Consider the following 27,195-nt stretch of genomic DNA (forward strand, 5'->3'; position numbering starts at 1 on the left):
CAACACTTTACAACACATGCCTTTAACCTCCCTGTGAGGACTGGACAAACATTTACACACATGCCTTTAACCTCCCTGTGAGGACTAGGACAACCCTTTACACACATGCTTTAACCTCCCTGTGAGGACTAGGACAAACTTTACACACATGCCTTTAACCTCCCTGTGAGGACTCAGGACAACAGTTTAACAACACATGCCTTTAACCTCCCTGTGAGACTAGGACAACCACTTTACACACATGCCTTTAACCTCCCTGTGAGGACTGGGACAAAACACTTTACACACCTGCCTTTAACTTCCCTGTGAGGACTAGGACAACCACTTTACACACATGCCTTTAACCTCCTGTGAGGACTAGGACAACACTTTACACACATGCCTTTAACCTCCCTGTTGAGGACTGGGACCACACTTTACACACATGCCTTTAACCTCCTGTGAGGACTAGGACAAAACTTTACACACATGCCTTTAACCTCCCTGTGAGGACTGGGACAACACTTTACACACATGCCTTTAACCTCCCTGTGAGGACTGGGACAACACTTTACACACATGCCTTTAACTTCCTGTGAGGCTGGGACAACACTTTACACACATGCCTTTAACCTCCTGTGAGGACTAGGACAACACTTTACACACATGCCTTTAACCTCCTTGTGAGGACTAGGACACAACACTTTACACACATGCCTTAACCTCCCTGTGAGGACTGGGACAACACTTTACACACATGCCTTTAACCTCCCTGTGAGGACTAGGACAACACTTTACACACATGCCTTTAACCTCCTGTGAGGACTGGGACAACACTTTACACACATGCCTTTAACCTCCCTGTGAGGACTAGGACAACACTTTACACACATGCCTTTAACCTCCCTGTGAGGACTAGGACAACACTTTACACACATGCCTTTAACCTCCCTGTGAGGACTAGGACAACACTTTACACACTGCCTTTAACTCTTGTGAGGACTGGGACAACACTTTACACACATGCCTTTAACCTCCCTGTGAGGACTGGGACAACACTTTACACACATGCCTTAACCTCCCTGTGAGGACTGGGACAACACTTTACACACATGCCTTTACCTCCCTGTGAGGACTAGGACAACACTTTACACACATGCTTTAACCTCCCTGTGAGGACTAGGACAACACTTTACACACATGCCTTTAACCTCCCTGTGAGGACTGGGACAACACTTTACACACAGCCTTTAACCTCCCTGTGAGGACTAGGACAACACTTTACACACATGCCTTTAACCTCCTTGTGAGGACTGGGAAACACTTTACACACATGCCTTTAACCTCCCTGTGAGGACTAGGACAACACTTTTACACAATCCTTTAAACAACCTCCCTGTGAGGACTAGGACAACACTTTAACACATGCCTTTAACCTCCCTGTGAGGACTGGGACAACACTTTACACACATGCCTTTAACCTCCCTGTGAGGACTGGGACAACACTTTACACACATGCCTTTAACCTCCCTGTGAGGACTAGGACAACACTTTACCACACATGCCTTTAACCTCCCTGTGAGGACTGGGACAACACTTTACACACATGCCTTTAACCTCCCTGTGGGACTAGGACAACACTTTACACACATGCCTTTAACCTCCCTGTGAGGACTGGGACAACACTTTACACACATGCCTTTAAAACCTCCTGTGAGGACTAGGACAACACTTTTACACACTGCCTTAACCTCCCTGTGAGGACTAGGACAACCTTTACACACATGCCTTTAACCTCCTGTGAGGACTAGGACAACATTTACAACATGCCTTTAACTCCCTGTGAGGACTAGGACAACACTTTACACACATGCCTTTAACCTCCCTGTGAGGACTAGGACAACACTTTACACACATGCCTTTAACCTCCCTGTGAGGACTGGGACAACACTTTACTGTGAGGACTGGGACAACACTTTACACACATGCCTTTAACCTCCCTGTGAGGACTAGGACAACACTTACAACACCATGCCTTAACCTCCCTGTGAGGACTAGGACAACACTTTACACACATGCCTTTAACCTCCTGTGAGGACTAGGACAACACTTTACACACATGCCTTTAACCTCCTGTGAGGACTAGGACAACACTTTACACCACATGCCTTTAACCTCCCTGTGAGGACGGGACAACACTTTACACAATGCCTTTAACCTCCCTGTGAGGACTGGGACAACACTTTACACACATGCCTTTAACCTCCCTGTGAGGACTAGGACAACACTTTACACACATGCCTTTAACCTCCCTGTGAGGACTGGGACAAAACTTTACACACATGCCTTTAACCTCCTGTGAGGACTAGGACAACACTTTACACACATGCCTTTAACCTCCCTGTGAGGACTAGGACAACACTTTACACACATGCCTTTAACCTCCCTGTGAGGACTAGGACAACACTTTACACACATGCCTTTAACCTCCCTGTGAGGACTGGGACAACACTTTACACACATGCCTTTAACCTCCCTGTGAGGACTGGGACAACACTTTACACACATGCCTTTAACCTCCTTGTGAGGACTAGGACAACACTTTACACACATGCCTTTAACTTCCCTGTGAGGACTAGGACAACACTTTACGCACATGCCTTTTACCTCCCTGTGAGGACTAGGACAACACTTTACACACATGCCTTAACCTCCCTGTGAGGACTAGGACAACACTTTACACACATGCCTTTAACCTCCCTGTGAGGACTGGGACAACACTTTACACACATGCCTTTAACTTCCCTGTGAGGACTGGGACAACACTTTACACACATGCCTTTAACCTCCCTGTGAGGACTAGGACAACACTTTACACACATGCCTTTAACTTCCCTGTGAGGACTAGGACAACACTTTACGCACATGCCTTTAACCTCCCTGTGAGGACTAGGACAACACTTACACACATGCCTTTAACCTCCCGTGAGGACTGGGACAACACTTTACAACATGCCTTTAACCTCCCTGTGAGGACTGGGGACAACACTTTACACACATGCTTTTTAACCTCCCTGTGAGGACTGGGACAACACTTTACACACATGCCTTTAACCTCCCTGTGAGGACTAGGACAACACTTTACACACATGCCTTTAACCTCCCTGTGAGGACTAGGACAACACTTTACACACATGCCTTTAACCTCCCTGTGAGGACTGGGACAACACTTTACACACATGCCTTTAACCTCCTTTATCTTGATGGCCTGTGAGGACTGGGAACACACTTTACACACATGCCTTTAACCTCCTTGTGAGGACTGGGACACACACTTTACGCACAATGCCTTTAACTTCCTTTTCACAGAGCGAGGCTCAATTAAATTTGAGGGCATTTGATTAATGTGGTATAGTCTGTGATGTATGTAAAGCATGGAACCTATATTATGCAGCTTTGGATAAATATTAATTCTTCAAGGCAGTGGAGGACACATTCCATGCAGCTTTTGCAGACAGCAATATTCACAAGGTGAAAATTCTGGACCTGTATTCACCAATCCATATCAATCTTAAGATTCATTAACATACTGAAACTTAAAAACATATGCCGCAGTGGTTCATATAATCTTGATACCAATATTCTCAAGTTTATTCTAAACATTGTTCTAAATGAATACTGATGTAATTATAGGTGGTTCATGACAAATCTTGACAAACAATCAAGCAGTTTTAGAATTTATCATACCACCGCATTGATATCTGTCTGATATAGCGTTGCCTGATATATTTTTTTATATCATGGTCAACAGGAAGTTCTTATATCAGTCATGTGTGGAGGATGGTCATAGTACTCTGAATCAACTATAAAGTAATCATTTTAGTAAATCAAATCAGATTTACAAACAACAATTGGATGCCAAGATATAATATATTTAAATCACACACAAAATGCAACACAAACAGCAAAAAAGCATTTTTTACAAATATTATAAGCGTGCTTGCTCATGATGTCATTATTAACATGCCAAACGACAAAAGTCATATTCTTTCCCACTAAAACTGCAGCTCATTATTTTTTTTAATCGGGTATGTAGAGGTATGATAAACAGAAAAACAGGTTACTGCCTGATCTTTTTGATAATGTATCAGGCTCGGCACGAATAAAATAACGGCTCGGCAAGCCTCGCCGTTATATTATTCTTAGCCTTACCTGATATATTAAAGAAAGAATGAGGCAGTAACCTGTTATTCTCTATATATCAGTTCTCTTTATTTTGAAGCTCTGTCTAGGTATGTCTTGAACTTGAACTTTCAAGGAGTTGTTTTGCATTAAAAAGAAGGTGAAGTTTAGTATTTATCTCAAAGTTTTAATTTAAAAAGTTGGAGCAGGTTATACATTGATACAACACTGTCCTGGCTGCTACCTTGCCAAAAATTCAAATAAAACTTAAAAACGATAGGAATTAATTGACTGGGCATTAGTGAAATGGCAGCCATTTTATGTCAGATTTGCTTGTTTTATTGTCTTAAAGGGATCTTTTCATGTATTGGTAAATTGACAAAATTGAAAACAGTTGTTTCGCAAATTTTCATTTTAGTTATGATATTTGTGAGGAAACAGTTATACTGAACATTAACCATGGTCAAATATAGCCATTATATGCATCTTTTGACGATTTAAAAACCTGAAAATAAAAAAATTATAAAGCGTTGCAAACCCGAAACGATTGAATAATTTGGAGAGTTCTGTTGTTGTCGTTTAATTTTGTGAAACTACAACGATTGCTTATATAAAGTATAAAATACGTCTCACATATATAACTGGCAGGATGGCCGAGTGGTCTAATTGGTTTTTACTCCAGGATTCCGGGGGGTCACAGGTTGAGCCCTGCTGCGGGCTACTTTTTTCCTTTTTGTAATTTTATTCTTGATTTTTTACTGGAGCTTTTAGATCCAATGTTTACATTTATCAATATAAAGCATTTAATGACAAACTTCAAAACATGCCAAAATCTGTGAAAAGGCCCCTTTTAACCATGTTTTCCGAAGGAAAAAACTGGTTATTAGATTGGCAAATGCGGGCGGGCTGGCTGGCTGGCGTCGGGCGGAACAAGCTTGTCCGGCCCATAACTATGTCGTTCATTGTCAGATTTTAAAATCATTTGGCACATTTGTTCACCATCATTGGACGGTGTGTCGCGCGAAATAATTACGTCGATATCTCCAAGGTCAAGGTCACACTTTGAGTTCAAAGGTCAAAAATGGCCATAAATGAGCTTATCCTGGCCATAACTATTGTCATTCATTGTGAGATTTAAAATCATTTGGCACATTTGTTCACCATCATAGGACGGTGTGTCGCACGAAAGAATCACGTCAATATCTCCAATGTCAAGGTCGCCACGACTAAAATAGATTTTTTTAAAAAAACAAACTTACAAAGGGGGTTAATTTTGTTTGTTCATTTCAAAAGTTCAGTTTGAGTTTTCTCCCTTTATCAGATTTTTTTTTCACAATGAAAACCTGGTTTTGTGACAATTTTGTCCCTTGTTAAATTTTTTGCTTGAAAAATGTGGACCGCGTTATACATGGTTGCGGATTAAACACGTTTAAATACAAAATTTAACATCAGTGAACACTTTTGACTCATGTAATTGCCAACTGTAGGGAATTCTGACGACGAAGGTGACCTGCAGGAGCTGTCTGACATTAAGTTGGCGAGCATAGCCCGGGGCCAGGTGAACCCGGACTGGGACATCCTGTTTGGGGACGGGGAGCCAGGGGCCGAGGATTTCTTCATGGGACCTGCCACGGTGAAGAAAAAAGTAGGTGCCTGGGGCTCTTAAGGGATGCCTGTTTAAGGATGGGTAGCCAGCGGCAATATATTTCTATATAGAGCTTTTACAGTCAATAGAAAAAAATGTTGGGCTGCATTCCCTATAAATCTAAAGTCTATTTTAAGTTAAGCCTGGTTAAGCAAGTGATTCAGGGGCTAACATTTTATGTAAAGGCGAAGAAGAAAGGAAGAGACATTTTTAAGACAAGTTTAACCTTTATATTTGGCTTCTGTGTTCGACATAGAGTTATGGCATGATTCATATTTCATGATCATCTTTAGAAAGGGGCTATTATTGGTCGTGATCTTGAAGATGATTTTGAAATAGACACATCTGGGATCAAAGTCCAGAACCAATTTATGTTAAGTTTTAATATTTTGCATTTTGTCAGGGGCCCTATTCCAAAGACATATTAATTAAATGTTATAATAAGGTCACTTTTTGTTGACCAATATTTCAGAAACATCAGATATTAATCTTAAAATACATTAAAACTTATTTAACTCGATCATTAAAACCGTGAATGCCTACAATAGGTGGAACAAATATTATATTCACTTAACAATCCTCAATACTTCTTAAAGCCACTCAACTTATTTGGCATAGAAAATTTAAGTATAAATAAGAATCATATTCCCATATTTCCCTTGGAAAATAACATTTAATTTGAGACCTTTCTTACCAGGTTAAAGTTTAAAAGGCTTCATTTCCAATCATAAGGTAATGATGAGCCGCAAGAAGCATAAAACCTGAACAGACTGTGAGTTACAGACAGGCTGTTCTGGTTTTATGCTGGTTGCATATAGCCACTTTCATTTCGCTTCTTGAGCGGGGAAGAGTTTAACCCTTTGCATGCTGGGAAATTTGTCATCTGCTAAAATGTTGTCTGCTGAATTTCTAAAATTAGCATTTTCTTCGATTTTGTTCAACGAATACTGTCAGAATAGCAAACAGTTTGGATCCTGATGAGATGCCACGTTCTGTGGCCTCTCATCTGGATCCAAACTGTTTGCAAAGGTCTTCAAAATTGGGTTCCAGCACTGAAAGAGTTAACACTTTCGCTCTTCCCAGGACTGGTCTCTACCTCACGAGGCTTTCTTTCCCCGTCACGAGATCCACGACCGGGAGACGCCCTTTGAGTCGTTGACAGACAGCAACCATTTTTATGACAGCACTGTGGACTATGAACCTCCCAGCAACTTACCTACCAGTAAAACAGGTACATGGATTGGGAGACAACAACCTTATAATGAGATTCATTATATTCAAACAAAATTCCTATCCATATATTAATACTATTACAATATGAATGTAAATGCAGATTGTATCCACTGAGCACAGATGTTGTTTTGATTGTATACTACTTTAAATTTGGTTGTGTGAAATTACTCATGGTAAGAAATTATAAATCATGACACTCATGGCACATATGTTTGACACACTGTGTGCCTGGATTTATAACAATATTTCAAATGAGGAATTAGTCAAAAATATAAATATTTAAAAGCTGGGAACACATGACCAAAAGGAAAGTGGAAACATGTTTTTTATGTATTCACAAAAAATTAATAGCTTAAAATCATCTGCCAATCATAAGCACTAATGAAAGTAACAAAAGGAAAATGTGGCTATTACAAATATTCACATTATATAAGAGGGTTTTATCACCTGCCATGTTTAAGAAGTAAAAAAAGTAACCATAAAAAGAACAGTGTTCATTTCACATGTTCCCCTGATTTTCAGCAGTGGACTATTAATTGTTCATTTCACATATTCCCTTGTTTCCATGACTGACATCTTGCACTTCACATATTCCATTGTTTTCATTGATGACATTTTAGCTCACCTGATTGCTCAGGTGAGCGTTTGTGACCGGTCATTGTCCGTCGTCTGTTTCCGTCCGTTCACATTTGTTCGTAAACACTCTAGAGGCCACATTTATTGTCCGATCTTCATGAAACTTGGTCAGAAGCTTTGTCCCAATAAAATCTCGGTCGAGTTTGAAACTGGGTCATGTCGGGTCAAAAACTAGGTCAAAAGGTCAAAAAAAAGAAAAAACTTGTAAACACTGTAGAAGTCACATTTTATGTCCAATCTTCATGTAACTTTGTCAAAATGTTTGTCTTAATGATATGTTGGTTGAGTGTAAAAGTGGTTCCGGTCCATTGAAAAACATGGCGGCCAGCAGGCGGGGCAGTTTTCCTTATTTGGCTATAGAGAAACCTTGTAAACACTGTAGAAGTCACAATTTTCGCCCAATCATCATGAAAGTTGGTCAAAACATTGGTTTTATTGATATCTCGAACAAGTTCGAAAATGGTCCAGATCGGTGAAAAAACTTGGCCCGCAGTGGGCGTGTCATTTTTCTCTATATGTATATAGTGAAAACATGTGAACACTCTATAAGTCACATTTTTGGCCCAATTTTCATGAAATTTGGTCAGAACATTTGTTTCCTTGATATGAGAGTTGAGTTCAAAAATGGTTCCGGTCAGTTGAATAACATGGCTGCCGGAGGGGGGGGGGGGCAGTTTTCTTATATTTATATAGTAAAAAAAGCTTGTGAACACTCTAGAAGTCACTTTTTAGCCCAATCATCATGAAATTTGGTGAAAAGATTGGTTTTATATATATCTCAGATAAGTTTGATCGGTAAAAAAAAACATGGCTGCCAGGGGGGGTGGGGCAGTTTTCCTTATGTGACTATAGAGAAACCTTGTTTTCGAACACTATAGAAGTCACATTTTTTTACTAATCATCGTGAAACTTAGTCAATACATTGGTTTTATTGATTTCTCGGACAAGTTGGAAAATGGCTCAGATTTGTGAAACACACTTTTTAGCTCACCTGATAGATCAGGTGAGGTTTTAGGATTGGTCTTTGTCCGCCGTCTGCCTGTCCCCATTTGGTTTGTAAACACTCTAGCATTCACATTTCTCAAGCATTCTTTATCAAAGTTGCTGAAAGATCTCAGTCAAGTTTGATAATGAGCAAATTCACATAATTAATGCCATAATTATTGCCCTTAGATTGTCCAAATGTTCATTATATTATACAAAATCCTTGTAAAGACTCTAGAGGTCACAATTTTGTTTCAGATTTTATGAATCTTGGTCATAATAATTATTTTTGTAAGCAAAGTTTGATGTTTGGTAAGGGGGGTCAGCTCAAAATATAGGTCATCAGGTCAAATCTTACAAAAACACTCCATACGCCAGAGTTTTGGTTCAATAATGATGAAACTTGACCAGGATGTTTGTCTGGACAGTATCTAGGTCAAGTTTGACGTTTGGTAAAGATTGAATGAACCGACTCCTCTCAGGTGAGCGAACTAGGGCCATCTTGGCCCTCTTATTACATTTCACATATTATTGCCCTCCAAAGGCGGAGGGATATAGAATTGGCCTTGTCTGTCTGTCTGTCAATCCGTCTGTCACAAAACTTTTCATGGCTTTATCTCAGAAATTTTTTAAGATATCAACATGAAACTTCAATGGTGTAATTTAAACAAGGAGAAGTGCCATGCAAGTGAACCATAACTCTAAACTTTCTTATAAAAGAGTAATTGCCCTTTTTTGTATGATGTAACTTTTCAGGGCTATATCTCAGATACCATACAAGACTTCAACATGAATCTTCATGGGTGTATTATTATCAATGAGGAGAAGTGCAATCCTCAAGAACAATAATCCTACACTTTCTTAAATAAGAGTTTTTGTCTTTTGTTGTTTTTGTATTGTGTACCTTTTCAAAGCCATATCTCAGATATGGATATCAATGAGAATTGCAATTCATAAAAACAATTACCCTACAATAAAACATTTTTTTAGGATTGTACCATATATCAAAGGATTTGCATTCATCCATAAATAAACTTAATTTGGCGGGTTATATCAATTCAACAAATTTTCTTGTTCACTTGTTTTCAGGGCTGACCACTTACATTTTACAAATTTCTTTATTTTCCGGAGACACCTCTCATATTACAAATATTGCCTTGTTTTCAGGGTAGACAATTCATATTTCACATATTCCCTTCTATTCAGTGGAGACTACTCAGTGTTCATTTAACATATTCCCTTGTTAACAGGGAAGACCACTAAATGTTCGTTTCACATACCGGTTATTTTATTCACTTGTTTGCATGGAAGACCACTTAATGTTGTTTCACATATTCCTTTGTTTGCATGGAAGACCACTCAATGTTCATTTCACATATTCCCTTGTTTGCATGGGAGACCACTAAATGTTCATTTAACATATTATCTTGTTTGCAGGGGAGACCACTAAATGTTCATTTCACATATTCCCTTGTTTGCATGGGAGACCACCAAATATTCATTTCAAATATTACCTTGTTTGCATGGGAGACCACTTAATGTTAATTTCACATATTCCCTTGTTTTGAAGGGAAGCCACTCAGTGTTCATATATACTTATAATAACCAATAGTGAGTGAATTTAAATTTAGATCGAATGCCATATGAAACAAAGCAATGTTTTATTGCATCAAGCACAGTCATGCAATTAATATTCTTCATTGGGACTTCCTGAAAATCAGGCGAAAATGAAAGTAGATCGCTGTTAACAATTAACCTGCATTTGCATGTAACTACATCATATGGATTACCTATTTAATTTAGTTTAAACCTATTAATTTTAGCTTGATTGCATAGAAAGCCTAAGGCTTATTTGATACGCTCTCGGGTCCGTTTCATGGGACAAGAACAGTACTGGGTGTCTCTGGGGGGAAGATCTATAGAACGCTATCACAGTGGCGATCCAACCTGTGACCTCCCGGTCGCTAGGCGTACACCATATCCATTACGCCAAGGCGACCTCTATTAAATTTTTCTTTGCTTATTATGTTTTCAATTGCATTTCATTAGACAATATTTAAATAAATATTGTCTTCAAATAACAATTAAATGAAACATTGGATTTACAGTGTACTCCGTTGTTTTCAGTAGAGACCACTCAGCTGACAAGGCTGAGCGTGGACACAAGCTTGCTGAGCTGTCCAGACTGGGGCTACACTGACAGCATTGTCAGCTTACTCAAGGACCTGGCTGCAGAGGTATGGCATGGAGTTACTTTCCTTATGTAACAATGCCTATTTAAAGTACTCATTTAGAAAACCAAATACAGTTTGTGTGTGTTTTTAACCAGGTTTTCCAAAGGAAAAAACTGGTTATTAGTTTGGCGAATGTCAGCGGGCGGGCGGAGCAAGCTTGTCCGGGCCATAACTATGTAGTTCAATGTGAGATTTTAAAATCATTTGGGACATTTGTTTACCATCATTGGACGGTGTGTCGCGCTAAAGAATTATGTAAAAATCTCCAAGGTCAAGGTCACACTTTGAGTTCAAAGGTCAAAAATGGCCATAAATGATCTTGTCCGGGCCATAACTATATCATCTATTGTGAGATTTAAAAATTACTCTGTACATTTGTTCACAATCATTGGATGGTGTGTCATGCGAAAGAATTGAGTTGATATCTCCAAGGTCAAGGCCGCCACGACTAAAAATATATTGAATTTGACACAAGGGAGGTATCTAGGAACAATCAGTAACCATTCACATTTTGAATTGTCTCCCTTTATCAGACTTTTTTCAAATTGAAATCAAGGTCGCCAGTACTAAAAATATATTGAATTTGACACAAGGGGTCAACTAGGAACAATCAGTAACAATGCACATTTTGAATGGTCTCCCTTTATTATGCCCCCCTTCGAAGAAGAGGGGGTATATTGCATTGCTCATGTCGGTCGGTCGGTCCGTCCACCAGGTGGTTGTCAGACGATAACTCAAGAACGCTTGGGCCTAGGATCATGAAACTTCATAGGTACATTGATCATGGCTCGCAGATGACCCCTATTGATTTTGAGGTCACTAGGTCAAAGGTCAAGGTCACGGTGACACGAAATAGTAAAATGGTTTTTGAATGATAACTCAAGAAAAAAAAGCCTAGGATCATGAAACTTCATGGGTAGATTGATCATGACTTGCAGATGACCCCTATTGATTTTGAGGTCACTAGGTCAAAGGTCAAGGTCACGGTGACCCAAAATAGTAAAATGGTTTCCGGATGATAACTCAATAATGCATACGCCTAGGATCATGAAACTTCATGGGTAGATTGATCATAACTTGCAGATGACCCCTATTGATTTTGAGGTCACTAGGTCAAAGGTCAAGGTCACGGTGACCCGAAATAGTAAAATGGTTTTCGGATGATAACTCGAGAACGCATACGCCTAGGATCATGAAACTTCATAGGTAGATTGATCATGACTTGCAGATGACCCCTATTGATTTTGAGGTCACAAGGTCAAAGGTCAAGGTCATGGTGACCCGAAATAGTAAAATGATTTTCGGATGATAACTCAAGAACGCTTTTGCCTAGGATCATGACACTTCATAGAACAGTCTATTATGTAAAGTTTGAATACAACATTAATTCTAGAATGGACTGTTTCAGCTTCATTTGCATGGTTTTGACCATGCAAATGTCAGTGGTCATAAAAACAAGATTAAAGTCATAAATTATAGAGTTATCAATTAAAAATAGATGGACCTTTGCTCATGCACCGCATGGGCTAACCCCCTTTGCTCATGCACCGCATGGGCAAACCCCCCTTTGCTCATGCACCGCATGGGCAAATCCCCTTTGCTCATGCACCGCATGGGCAAACTCCCTTTGCTCAAACACATGCGGTGCATGAGCAAAGGGGGTTTGCCCATGCGTTGTATGAGCAAAGGGGGCTTGCCCATACGGTGCTGAAACAGTCCATACTAGAATTAATGTCGTATTCCAACATTACATAATAGACTGTTATAGGTACATTGATCGTGGCTTGCAGATGACCCCTATTGATTTTCAGGTCACTAGGTCAAAGGTCAAGGTCACAGTGACAAAAATCGTATTCACACAATGGCTGCCACTACAACGGACAGCCCATATGGGGGGCATGCATGTTTTACAAACAGCCCTTGTAAATAGATAGATTCAATATTGTGCAAGTAACATGGTTACACTAATGGTAACAACAAAACAATTAAAACATAACACATAGATTTATAAATATAAATAGAATTTATACATAAATGTAAAAATTTATAAAAATAATTAATTAATAAATAAATGTTTAATAATGTACCGTATTAGTCACATCAATATCAAGGATAACACAGACTTTTTTTTTCAAATTGAAAACCTTGTTTTGTTACAATATTGTCCCTTGTTTAATTATACCCCTCTCAAATGCAGTTTGATGGGGGTATATTGGAGTCACTCAATTAGTTAGTGTGTTTGTTTTAAAATGTTTGCTGAGCAGTGTACTGGCTCATTTCTCACTTGATTAACTTGAACTTGAAATATATCATCACCATTAAGAGAAGTTATGAAGACTCTTTTTTCACTCAGTAATTGGCTCTTGAACATTGTAATGGGCATGGCCACTTTTTACAATTGTACAAATTTGTGAAACCAACTACATATGCATTTCTCAAGCAATATAGCTTAAAACATGACATTATCACAAATTGCCGATTTTCAAGACACAATTTTCACGCACAATGATCCACTTATTCTTTAAGTATGTGCTGTTGTACTTCTACTTGGACATAGCTGCCATGACTTGTGACAATTCCTTGCAGGGGTTTTAGTGATGTTTGTGACAAATATCTTGTTATTATTAAGCACATCCCAAATGATTTTATAAATACATAGGAAATGTTTCATTTACCTGGTTATCTAAATAGTATATTACAAAATAGTATTTATGCTTCTATTGAACGTCTATTGTACTCATCATTTCTCGTGCTGTCTAATAAGGAAAATATGATGAGTCATGCTTGTTAATAAGACAATAAACAATAATTTGTTGTTTTGATGTGCAGTAAGTTACTATAGGAATGTATTATTGCAGGGCACCAATAAACACCTCTTTGTTGGTGGTCTGCACATTATGGAAACACCTGTGTTGTGGGTGGGAGAGAAAGCAGGCTTCATCCATGTAACGGTTGCTTCCAAGAAAAAAATGTCCATGAAATATTTCAAAAAGTTTAAATCAAACCATCATAAAATTGGTAATAATATCATAGGGCATAATACCTCTGCCAGTTTGATTATCATCCAGATCAAAATAAACACTCCAGAACTATGGCTCTAAAGAATTGACAAAATAAACTTTTCTGCTCTCCGACTGAAATAGTTTTGAAATATCATCTCCAAACTTCATGACAATTTGTATTGACATAATACCTGGGTCAAGTTTGTTTACTAGACAGATCGCCTGATTCAGTTCTGAATACTCACACTTTAATTATCCCAAAGTTGTCCAATAAATGGAATTTGATTTCTAATAAGTGGTTGCTGTTTAATTAATTTATTATGGAAAAAAAACAACAATTTTGATGAAACTGGAAATATAGGAAGCTTGAATAGATACCTATACTGGAATTGATTTTTGAGATTGTCAGGTGAATGTCAAGGTCACTATTACTGACATTGAAAAATGTTTTCTACACAATAAATTCATTTTGAATGGAAAAGTTGCATTTATATTTTGTGTAGGTTACTTAATTGAAAATCTAGCTGGACTATAGTGGGGGACATATTGTTTTTGCCCTGTCTGTTGGTTTGTTGCTTTGTTTGTTTGTTTGCTTGTGCAAACTTAAACATTTGCCATAACTTTTGCAATATTGAAGATAGCAACTTTATATTTGGCATGCATTTGTATCTCATGGAGCTGCACATTTTGAGTGGTGAAAGGTCAAGGTCAATGTCATCCTTCAAGGTCAAAGGTCAAATATATGGGTCAAAATTGCTCATTTAATGTACACTTTTGCAATATTGAAGCTAGCAACTTGATATTTGGCATGCATGTGTATCTCATGGAGCTGCACATTTTGAGTGGTGAAAGGTCAAGGTCATCCTTCAAGGTCAAAGGTCAAAGATATGGGGACATAGTGTTTCACAAACACATCACTTGTTATAGGATGCAATTATAGCTTTTAGATGCTTATGGGCCAATCAGGTTGGAGTCAAGATCATTGTTGCTAATTGTGGCACAACTATTTCCACTGAATAACTTGAGGTTGGTTGTAGGTATGACACTACAATGATGTACGTAGTTTGCTACATTTAGACCTAGCTTGGGATCACTTATGAACCAGTCAGATAAAGGTAAAGGTCACTGTTGCTAAAAATTAAAATACAGATTCTGCTGAATAAGTTGAGTTTTGATGAAGGTTTGATTCTTAAATTGTGTGTGAAGGTAGAATACATGCATATTTAGCATTGGATTCCTTTTGGAGAAGTTCGGGTCAAGGTCATTGTTTCTATAAATTTCACAGCTGTTTTCACTCAATAACGGTAGTGTTAGGTGCATTGTGATAAAATTATGTTCCTGTATTGCTTACAACATGCAGACCAAGCATGGAATTACATGTTTGGGCCAGAAGATCAAGTAAATATCACTGTTACTTAAAATAGAACAACTGTTTCTGCTCAAAACATTTAGTATGGATGGACTTATTGCTCTGATACTTTTTTAATAGGAAGCAGACTTAACTTCATATTAACTCAATAATCTTACGTACTGTTGTTCTATTTAATAAGATGAAAACATTCTTAGTCGAAGACCTGTAATGGTTTCATGCATGGCCATGTATATTATTGTCTCTATTTTTATCTGTGCTATCATCTCTACATTAAATTAATACATATCTCTCAGATAAGTGCCACTCAAACCTTTAAATGGGCATATATGGTGACAAATTGAACCTCTTGATGTTGGGATTGAAGTGATAAATATACATGTATTATATTTTAATTATGTTATGCTCAGGCTGGGAACTTATTGTTTAGTACCATTAAGTTTCTCCTGCTCCCAGGGTGATGTGCAGACTCCAGTTACCATGCTGATAGTGATGAAAGACCAGATACGGGCCCACATTGACACCGACCTTCAAGAGGACTGGTTCATGTCATATTTAGGTATGTATGTGAGTTGGACTGGTTCATGTCTTATTTAGGTATGTATGTTACTTGGACTGGTTCATGTATTTGTTAGGTATGTATTTCACTTGGACTGGTTCGTGTCATATTTAGGTATGTATGCCACTAGGACTGGTTCATGTCATATTTAGGTATGTTTGTCACTAGGACTTGTTATGTCTATATGCCTCCCTTTGAAGAAGAGGAGGTATATTGTTTTGCACATGTAGAACTGTCGGTCTGTCGGTCCGTCCGTCATTGATCATGACTGGCAGATGACCCCTATTGATTTTCCCGTCACTAGGTCAAAGGTCAAGGTCACAGTGACTTTAAACTGTAAAATGGTTTCTGGATGATAACTCAAGAATGCTTACGCCTAGGATCATAAAACTTTATAGGCACATTGATCATGACTGGCAGATGACCCCCACTTGATTTTCAGGTCACTAGGTCAAAGGTCAAGGTCACAGTTACTCAAAATAGTAAAATGGTTTCCGGATGATAACTCAAGAATGCTTACACCTAGGATCATGAAACTTCATAGGTACATTGATCGTGACTGGCAGATGACCCCTCTTAATTTTCAGGTCACTAGGTCAAAGGTCAATGTCACAGTGACAAAAACATATTCACACAATGGCTTCCACTACAACTGACAGCCCATATGAGGGGCATGCATGTTTTACAAACAGCCCTTGTTTAGGTGTGTATGTCACTAGGACTTGTTCATGTCATATTTAGTTATGTATGTCACTAGGACTGGAGAATGTCTTATTTAGGTATGTATGTCACTTGGCCTGGTTCATGTTTTATTTATGTATGTATGTCACTTGGACTGGTTCATGTCTTATGTATGTATGTATGTCACTTGGACTTGTACATGTCATGTAAAGATGTGTATGTAACTAGTGTAAGTCATATTAAGGTATCTGTGTCAATGTTCTATGCATGTGATAAATGTGCTACATGGCATTTAGAATTGTCCACAACACTCAGTTCAAAACTTTGTTAAATTTCTATTATTTAAAGGGGCCTTTACACGCTTTGGTCAATTGACAAAATTGAAAAAAATTGTTTCAGATTCGCAAATTTTCCTTGAAGTTAAGATATTTGTAAGAAAACAGTAATACTGAACATTTACCATGCTCTAAAATATCCATTATGTGCATCTTTTGACAATTTAAAAACCTGAAAATTATAAAGCGTTGCAACGTGAACGATTGAATAATTTGGAAAATTCTGTTGTTGTCGTTGAATTTTTTGATACTACGAGGACTGTATATATGAAGTAAAACATACCTTGAATTTGGTATAAGCGCGGATGGTCTAGTGGATAGAGCGGTAGACTTTTGCTTCATGGCTCCAGGGGTCAGTGGTTTGAGCCCTGTTGAGGGTTACTTTTTTTTAATTCTTTAAAGAAACAATCACGCTCAAAAATATAGAATATTTCAATAAATAAAGCTAACCCATAAAAAATCAATGTTCCTTTTAGCAAAATGCAAAATTTCAACGTTAGATGTTGTCTGGTAGAATTGATTTAACGAGATACAAAATGCTCGTTTTTATTTTTTTGTGGCCACAAATAATTCCATTTATATCTCCCGTGAAATATCCGAACATTTACGGGCGAACACGAGATTGGATACGGTAAGCGTCAGAAGCATGACGTAACTCTCATGAATAATCATTCTGTGAAATCCAAATGAATTCTGGGTAATTGGAACTTAGCGAATGCGAAAATGGCTTGTATAAATTATGCAAATGAACGCAACCCGAATGAATCCGATCCTGACTCGAAAGCGAAAGTAGATTACATTGTGGAATGATAGTAAGATATTTGGATGCTTAAAACTTGCCGAATGCTTGTAATATAACGTTTTTACATCAAAGTTACTTGTTTTTAGGGTCTTCCTATTGTAATTAACCATCGTATGGTACTACTTGTTGTCAAATGATTTTATATAGCATAATACAGTAGCCGTTTGTATTGGGGAGCGTGATAGTGACTTTAATTGTATTCTTGTTTTTTTACTGGAGATTTTTAGACCCAATGTTAACATTTATGAATATAAAGCATTTTATGACAAACTTCAAAACATGCCAAAATCTGTGAAAAGGCCCCTTTAATAAGTGGTGAGTTGTTTTGTTGTATGAATTTTGTCTTATCATTGCGTGGTCCAGTGCATATGTTCTACTGACCCCAAGTTATATTTTGTTTGTTGATTTCATTTTTACTGAACATTATGTGCTTGTTTTAGACAAATAAATTTCTTTGTCACATAAGCTATAACATGAACAAGTTGCCACTTGTGGGTGATGAACACTCAGCTTTTGATTTGGCATTCAGATGTGGTAAATATAAGTTGTAAGCAATAAACATGGTTTTCCAATTACGTGCCTCAAATGTTTTTCATTACTAACATTCTAGAATGTTTGGGCCAGTTCAAGCTGGTTTGCCATGGCGTAATATGTATGGTGTTCACCTAAGGAATAGGAAGCATCAGTTTGATCCCCACTGTGGCAGCATTTTTTCCACCAAGATACCAAGTACTGGTTCTACCAAGGAAACTGTCTTGAGAGCATTTCAATAAACCATGGGCATTTGATGCAATCAAGCTTAAATAAATAGGTTTCAATTTTTTTCATTATAAACAAAATGCACATTCTAGAGTTGCTGGGGCGGTTCAAGCTGTGGTCCATAGCGAACCATGTGATCAAACTGAGCAACCTGCCCGGTATCTTTATGCTGAACCAGCAGTCCACCACAATACACGTCAACTGTAATATGTGCAACCGCCTCCTCACACGCTCCGGCTGGCTATGTGACAGGTGCAAGATGATCACCAATGTGTGCTCTATATGGTAAACATGCTTATTATACATTAATACATTTGATACATTAAATGTTTGCAAGCCGAGGGCTTTTCTTATCAAACATAATACTGCAAATAAGACTTGCCCAGTCTGGCTCTGTAACAGATGCAAGATGATCCCTAATGTGTGCTCTATATGGCAAGGAAGTTTTATGTTTAAAATGTCTGCTCGGGCTAAAAATCAGTGATTACATTTTTCCCCTGTTGTTGTACTTTTGTGTAAAGGAGTTCTCTTCTTATTGAAAATCCTGTTAAGGCAAAAAGTGCCATACCTGGGTAGCCTGTGCAGGCTGCACAGGCTAATCTGGAACAACACATCAGGCACATGCATTAAACCCCATTTTTCCAGAGTGGCTCAAATTAAAGTAATGATGCAGTCCATCACAATAGACATTCACTGTACTGTGTGATATGGCAAGGAAGTCTTTATGTTTATGTTTGCAAAATGATCACTAATGTTTTATGCATGTGCGTAAAGTGGCATCCCAGCCTTCCCTGTGCATGTTATTCAAGAACCAGGCTACGTTTGTATGGATAGAATCCAAGAACCAGGCTACGATTGTATGGATAGAATCCAAGAACCAGGCTACGTTTGTATGGATAGAATCCAAGAACCAGGCTACCTTGTATGGATAGAATCCAAGAACCAGGCTACGTTTGTATGGATAGAATCCAAGAACCAGGCTACGTTTGTATAGATAGAATCCAAGAACCAGGCTATGTTTGTATGGATAGAATCCAAGAACCAGGCATGGATAGAATCCAAGAACCAGGCTACGTTTGTATGGATAGAATCCAAGAACCAGGCTACGTTTGTATGGATAGAATCCAAGAACCAGGCTACGTTTGTATGGATAGAATCCAAGAACCAGGCTATGTTTGTATGGATAGAATCCAAGAACCAGGCTATGTTTGTATGGATAGAATCCTCATCCCAGATCTAGATCCCAGTAAAAGAACAAAGTTCAACACTATACAGCAATCCCAAGCAAATTGTCCAACATGAATGAATATTAAAATGATTTGGAAGAAGTTTCAAGCATTTAAGACCGGGTTGTGCACCTTAGGTTAAAGGTCAAGGTCACAATTTAATTCAAAGATCAAATGTTAGAACTTTATTGAGACTTTGTTCAATCCGAACCTTAACAAGAACTTAATTAGTAGGCATAATTTTCTGGAAATGCTATTTATTTTAAATGGAGTGACAATTTAAATAGAACATAATATGGGGGTTAGTGTATAAATACCCAAGTACATGTACCTATATATTTACTATTTATTGCAGAATTTCAAAATTTCTCGGTACATATATTCATCTTTGTGAGAACGTCTGTCACCAGCAACATTACATGGCTATCTTTAATATAAAACTTAAAATTTAAGGTCAAAGTAAAAAATACAGGGTTCATTACAGAATTTTCAAATACGTTTGCACAAATGTTTACATTTATCCAATGATGTATTGCCTGCAATAAATGAATGTTAATGTCAAACTTTTAAGTAATAGGTCATAACACAGGAATAATTTATAGTAAATGTGTTTTGTCTCCTCTAAAATTTTACCACTTAAAAATTTTCTGGTTGTGTCATGCACAAGAACCTATCGTTTCTTTTAAGGTCATACCTTGAGAAAATAAACAGTAAAAAATAGCTCTACGTCAATGTCAAGTCAGTATGTGTGAGTTAATCACCATCTGTAAAACATTTAAAAAAATCAATTACACCCTTGATATCTAGTAATATACATTTAAGAGGTCACTTTGGCCTAATGGATATGGTGTGCACCTCGTGACCAGGAGGTGATGGGTTCAATGCCCACTGTAGGAGCGTTCTTTTGATCTTTCCCAAAGAACCAAGTACAGGATCTACCTATGAAACAGACTCAAGAGCATTTCAATAAGTTAACAAAAATACATGTTTTTTATTCTGTGAAATAAAAATACATTTCTCTTATTCTTTGTTCCAGTTGCCAGCCTGTGAAGGGGATTTTTCTATGGTGCCAAGGCTGCTCCCACGGGGGCCACATGCAGCATATCAAAGACTGGCTCCTACAAAGCAATGAGTGCCCCAAGGGGTGCGGACATATCTGTGAATACACTTGAGTAGTTATAGCGACCCAGAAGTCACGGGTTTGATCACCACTGTGGTAGTGTTCCTTAGAACGACCCAGAAACACAAAGTGCTGGTTTAACTCAGGATACCAACTTGAATGTGTTTCAATAAGCCTAAGGCTTTTGATGTAATCAAGCTTTAATGAATAGGCTTAAACATTTATGTGAATACACCTGACATCAGTCTGTGAATACACCTGACAACAGTCTGTGAACTTAGCTGACATCAGCCTCTGACAACACCTGACATCAGTATGTGAATACGCTTGACATCAGTATGTGAATACACCTGACATCAGTATGTAAATACACCTTACCTCAGTCTGTCTGTAAATACAGCTGACATGTATTATTTACTGGCGCAAGTTGGTGAAATATGTTACACAAGTCTGTGAATAAATCTGACATCATTATGTTTATACACAAAACACAAGTCTGTGACTCTCTGACACCATTTTTATATGTAATAGGTGTAATTGAATACAGTAATTTCTGTTAATATATATATATGACAAAATAGCATGTGAATTAATCTGACCTCTTTCTGTGAATATAAATCATAAATGACATTGGATATTAGTTTGTGAATACACATGTTATTGGTCTGTGATTACACCACATATCAGTCAATAAAATCACGGAAACATACTTTGATTATAAGTAATCAATATAAATTAATTTAGTCACTAAATATCTGTATGCGAATAAATCCAACATATAAGTATATTAATATCTCTTATGCAGAAGTATTTGAAAACGTCTGACACAGCGCGTCTGTGAGTACATCTGACACAGAAGTATGTGAATACATCTGATACAGAAGTGTTTGAATACGTCTGATTCAAAAGTATGTGAATACATCTGACACAAAGTGTCTGTGAATACATCTGATAAAGATGTATGTGAATATGATTTAAAAGTATGTGAAAATGTCTGATTCAGAAGTATTTGAATACATCTGATACAGAAGTATGTGAATACGTCTGACACAGAAGTATTTTAATACATCTGATTCAAAAGTATGTGAATACATCTGACACAAAGTGTCTGTGAATACATCTGATACAGAAGTATGTGAATATGATTTAGAAGTATGTGAATATGTATGAGATATTTATTTATGAACGATATTTATTGGATGTAAATATGTCTGTGTATATTATTGTTAAGAATGAGTGCATGTATGACATGTTATGAATACATGTACATACGAAACATGCTGAAACATGTGAATAAATAAATATTTATATGGCTGCATTTTTCGTTAATTTAGTATCTTAACACTATTGTTTATTTATTTATTACTGTCAATATACAGACATATATGATTGCAACTCATATATTCAAACATATATATTGACAACCAGTGAAATGTGTATATTTTTTATTTACAAAAAACATGCAATTAAATATAACTTCTTTAATCTGCAGTTTGAAATGTTATTCATTTTCAGTGGTCAAATTAAAAGGCGGGGGTTGATTAAATATTTATTCAATAATGTTGAGAAAAAGAGCCCTGACATACCATAATGAAGCAGTATAATTTGCAGTTGCACAAGATCATACAAGTATGAAAATTATGATGAAACCCATATCAAATATTTAATTTAAAACCCTGATTATTATAAATCTCTTCATTTATTTCTTTATCTTGCCAACAATTGTTATGCCCACTAAGGCGAGCATATAGTAATTGCACCGTCCGTCGAGCCTTATTGTATTCTCCTCCATCTGGCAGCCTGTCCTGCACCATAGCTCTATTTACATAAGCTATTACCCTTTATTTATTTTTCATTTGCGGAGCATGAATTCATCAGCGTTGACAAGATATAAATAAAGATTCTTTTTTGTTTAAAATTATAGACCAATTCACGCGTGACGTCACGCGCACCTGCGTGTTTAGGTCCGGACTGCATTGGTAGGCAAAAGAAAGACGCAATCAATGGGGAGAAATAGAGCGTGATCGTTTATATTTAAACGTTTATATTCAGATTTTATTTTTCAACATGCCAACAAGTTGTTCAACTTTACTGAGACAAATAAGATTGAAAACAAGCAATAAATAGATCAATTCCAAATATAAAAAAAAAACATATAAAAATTAACCATAATGGTATTAGCAGGGACCTATACAAACAATATTGTTTGTATAGGTCCCTGGTATTTGTCAGGGAAAACTAACACGTTGACACATAAAATAAACATTTAATTAAATTATAATAAATGCAATATTTTTCATTTGATTGTTTGCATCAACTTTAAAATCGTGTAAGCCTTTGTATTCCGGTGTTTAATTGCCCCTTTGTTCTGCATAATCCGATTATCTCGTTTTGATCAGATATTGTCCAGACTTAACTAACAACATGGTGTCATAAACCACACTGGGTGGCAGATGAGAGTCCGGTCATTAAACACAATTGATGATGCCACCATGTCCTCACTTTCAAGTAGTATTAAGTAGTCATTTGGTTGAATAATTTACCGCCGACATACTTAACAGTTGCTTAAATTAGATGTGTTACATATTGTACAAATTTAAAGTCTATGGATTATCTGAAATTGTACATCGTAAAGATACTAGCCCGTTTAATTTATAAAAAACAAAGTATTTATTTATTATAAAATGTACGTAAAAAACATTTAACGTATTTAGCGGGTATCGGTTAATTAAAACTACGTCATTCCGTATGAAGATTAAATGTTACGGCAATGCACGATTTACATCATAAAAACAAGAAATATATATATATATATATATATATTTGTGTGTGTGTGTGTGTGTGTGTGTGTGTGTGTGTGTGTGCGTGCGTGCGTGCGTGCGTGCGTGCGCGCGCGCGCGTGTGTGTGTTAAAATGTTAGATAGTTGTCACTCATACTCGCTAGTAACGAGTTAACAATATACGTGAATACACAGTTCAATTTGCATCATGTGACGTTGGGTTTTTCAGTTGTATGTTAATATTCCTCAAAAGTGTCATTCTCTGTACAAAACCCATAAAATTAAAATTACATATTATGTAAATACCGTCATGCACTTCGCTTTTAATAGGGCTTTGTAGTGCGGCGACACGAATTACCGAAATCTATCCAAATCTACCGAAACCATCCCAAATCTACCAAAATCTACATAAGTCTTTGTAAAAAGAATTATCTTGCATCATGTTTGTGTGATGGGTACTATTGTTTTGTTTTATGCTTCCATCTTTACACGAGACAATGTGTAATTTCCTAATAATGGGTAGATCTGGGAAGATTTGGGTAGATTTAGGTATTTCGTGTCGCCATTGTAAAATAAGATTACAGTGTTAGGGAATGCTATCGAACAGCAATGTAATGTTCACCAATAACCGATGCATACTTTGGGAATTATAAATTACATATTAATTTTTTGTTTTCCTATATTCACTAACGTAACGGCGGTTAAATTATAATGCATAAGACGCAAGAGAGATAAGGGTTGATCGTCTCATCAAATTATTGTCTGCACTCACTCACGGAGCAGTGTTGCTCTGCTCAAACACCGAAAGCGCTCGCCTGCCGCCAGGTGTTCTGAGCCACGCAACATAAGCTTCTCTCTATTCAACGCTAACATAGTATTATCTATATATTTCTGAAACGGAAACTGTGTAGGCCACTGTCTGCGATATTTTCTACAAAGAAACTTTAACTCAACAAAACATTTGCTTTGTCAACGATTAAAGTAATTTTCTTTAAGTTGTGTGTGTATGTATTTCTTTTTACCTTGCAGTCACGGATAAGTCGTGAAAGTGAAAGCACTTATTTCCAATGGGGTCCTTTGGTATTTGCTGAGAAGAAAGAAGCAGAAGAGACAGTAGTATGATACAAGGAATCCGGGTACGATACCCAAGCTCTTTGCAAATAGATCCCTGGGTTCTTTTACGTACTCAGTGTATAGCACCGATACGCGCGAGAATTACATGGGTTTCATACCAGTACATCTCTAGTTGGGTGGTAAACACTTGAAGCATTTCTGAAATTTCCAGTGCCCCGGCCTGATATTTAACCGGGGACCTCTGGAATGATATACAGAGTGTTACCACTCGACCACCGCACCACACTAGTTGTGGGTGGCAAGTAGTGCGCATTGATCTGAGCTTCACTGAACTGAGGATATCACTGTTTGAACGTATTCATTATTGCAAATCAAGGTTAAAGTAATTTTATTGAATATTGGTTTTAAATCTTACCCAAACGCTCTTAGTGAACTTTGATTATGCGATGTTGTTATGGAATTTGTATTTTTTTATTAACGCCACCTCAAATGTATTTTTTTGGAAGTTAATTGGTCACGAAGATCCGTCTACATTTTTAGACACATGTATCTGTAACGCGTGCTAAATAAAAATGAATTTTACAAGAACAAAATCGTGAGAGTATATTGTCGCCTATTTGTCCACTTGCATATCCATCACACCTTCTTTTCAGGGCTAAAATTACTTATGGATAAGACCACGGCGTTTCAATTTAATGATTTGTTTAATATTTAAAGGATCGTGACATTTTCATAATTCAATGAATAACACAAGCGCCTTCCTGTTTAATATATGTCGTTTTTAATGGGTAGACCAGACAGCGATAGTATTTTCTTTAAAACATATTTTTTTATCATTCTGTACAAAATAAGTTGTATGTAGATTATTAATTCATGATTCGGTACATGGGAAAAAGAATATGGTTCTGCATGGTAATTTTGCATCATTCTGAAAGAAGCGTTTTCTACTCATTGAGGCAGGAAGAAAGTGAAACAATTAAATATAAATCCATTGGAAAAAAATATGAAAAGGTTCTTAATTATCTTCTTTGGGAACATTTTTCCATACTTCTCTTTTTGTTTCTCTTTTGTGTCGTTGATGTAGATAATGAAGGCCAATAAATATATACTGTAGTTAAAGTTGGCTCTCATTAAACGAGCATGGCCGTTTGATGGTTAAAAAAATGCGAATGCATAACTAAGGCTTAAACGGATGCGTAGTAGTTGTTATGCTATGTATCTATAGACAATCCCAGAATCGATAATATGGGCGCCGCCATATTGGCTATTACGTAACCCGCGATTGAAAACGGTACTGAAGAATTTGACAGATTACAACGTTATCATAGTGTACACCCGCTTTATTCCAATAAACAGTACTTTATGACTTCGCACATTAGGATTGAAAACAAGTGAAACATGAAACCAAGTGTCGATATGTATCACATCGTAAATCAATAGAATGTAAATTAAAAATATACACGATAGATACATAAAATATGTTTCTCTGCAACAATATTCAGTGACAACACGTAATGTTAAAGGCCGAGTTGGCATTTTTTTAGCATACCTTTCAGCAAAATGCCTTTGTATAAAATTTAATTATTTCTTTATGGAATAAAATTATTCAAGCATAATTATAAAGGTATAGAAAAATCTAAAGTGTAAAGAAAACGTTGCGATTTTAGCGTAAATAGTGCCGGATATATTAACAAAGATCTACCAATATATAAAGATTGGAAACATCCATTCAGACCATATTTTTTTGATAGATCTTTGATATTAATTAGATAGATTTAAGATCGATGTAGACAATTAAATTGATATCTGCCTTTGTTTAAGCCTATATTATTTCTTATTTAATGTCGTACTTTCTATACATTCCGGAGATATTCATTAAGATACGTTGTAAGATTAAAGACTTAGGACGACTTCTTTAATTGAATAATACATCTCTTTGTTTGTCTAAACAGTTACCATTTCGCTATTAATATTTCCATTGTAAGTGTCATTTTAAAGGTAATATACAAATCTATAGCCGAAACGAAGTTTGTGATTCTAAAATTGTTTCGTTAATCTTTGATCTCGAAACTCTGTAAGATTTTCAGGTAGAGATTTTTTTAAATTAAAATTATGTATCTAGTTTAGTCTAAAACTAAAGTGGGTTTTAGCAATCTTTTATTTAAAAATCGCTCTCAAGCTAATACAAAAATAACTAGCCGGAAATGAATTTTGTGATTTAAATGAACAAGTATCGGAGTTATTCGCTTGCAAAACTGTGTAAGATGTCAGGATATGTCATACTTTTTTATTGAAAAGGACATATCAGCTTTTGTCTACAACTTTCTTATAATATTATTTAAATAACGTTTTACATGTTGCCTGAAATATTAGTAAATTTTCTTAATAACATCTTAATTCACGATTGAAATGTTCAACATGAAAAATAATGAGCCTTAAATAAACTTAAATAGTTCCAATTGTGTTCTCTACATTTCCTAAACGAATGTCTTTATTAAATGTTCGTAAAACGGTCTAAATTTACGCTTAAAAAATAAAAACACGCACAAAATAAGTGATTTATTTTTCCTTAATTACGGATTATAAATGACAGCA

General features: G+C 36.8%; 1 protein-coding gene and 1 long non-coding RNA gene across 4 annotated transcripts; one reads left to right on the plus strand and one right to left on the minus strand.

Annotated features, from left to right (window-relative positions):
• Positions 1–808: 808 nt before the first annotated feature.
• LOC127862471 (uncharacterized) lies at positions 809–3,202 on the minus strand. 3 transcript variants are annotated; one of them, XR_008040643.1, is made up of 3 exons: positions 3,140–3,202; positions 1,461–1,505; positions 809–926 (listed from the first exon to the last, which is right to left on the minus strand). It is a non-coding gene; the product is annotated as an uncharacterized LOC127862471 (long non-coding RNA). The 3 variants fall into 3 exon arrangements; XR_008040642.1 differs by lacking the exon at positions 3,140–3,202 and adding an exon at positions 2,691–2,753; XR_008040641.1 differs by lacking the exon at positions 3,140–3,202 and adding an exon at positions 2,422–2,484.
• A 2,446-nt stretch (positions 3,203–5,648) lies between these two features.
• LOC127862457 (GATOR complex protein WDR24-like) lies at positions 5,649–22,056 on the plus strand (the record flags this gene model as incomplete). Its single annotated transcript, XM_052401572.1, is given in 6 exon segments — positions 5,649–5,806; positions 6,890–7,037; positions 10,787–10,896; positions 15,721–15,823; positions 18,493–18,685; positions 20,663–22,056. Coding segments are annotated over 6 exon segments (848 nt in total), but the record flags the coding sequence as incomplete, so codon positions are not given.
• Positions 22,057–27,195: the final 5,139 nt, after the last annotated feature.

This window comes from Dreissena polymorpha, chromosome 16 (genome assembly GCF_020536995.1).
Source record: "Dreissena polymorpha isolate Duluth1 chromosome 16, UMN_Dpol_1.0, whole genome shotgun sequence".
NCBI classification, from domain to species: Eukaryota; Metazoa; Mollusca; class Bivalvia; order Myida; family Dreissenidae; genus Dreissena; species Dreissena polymorpha.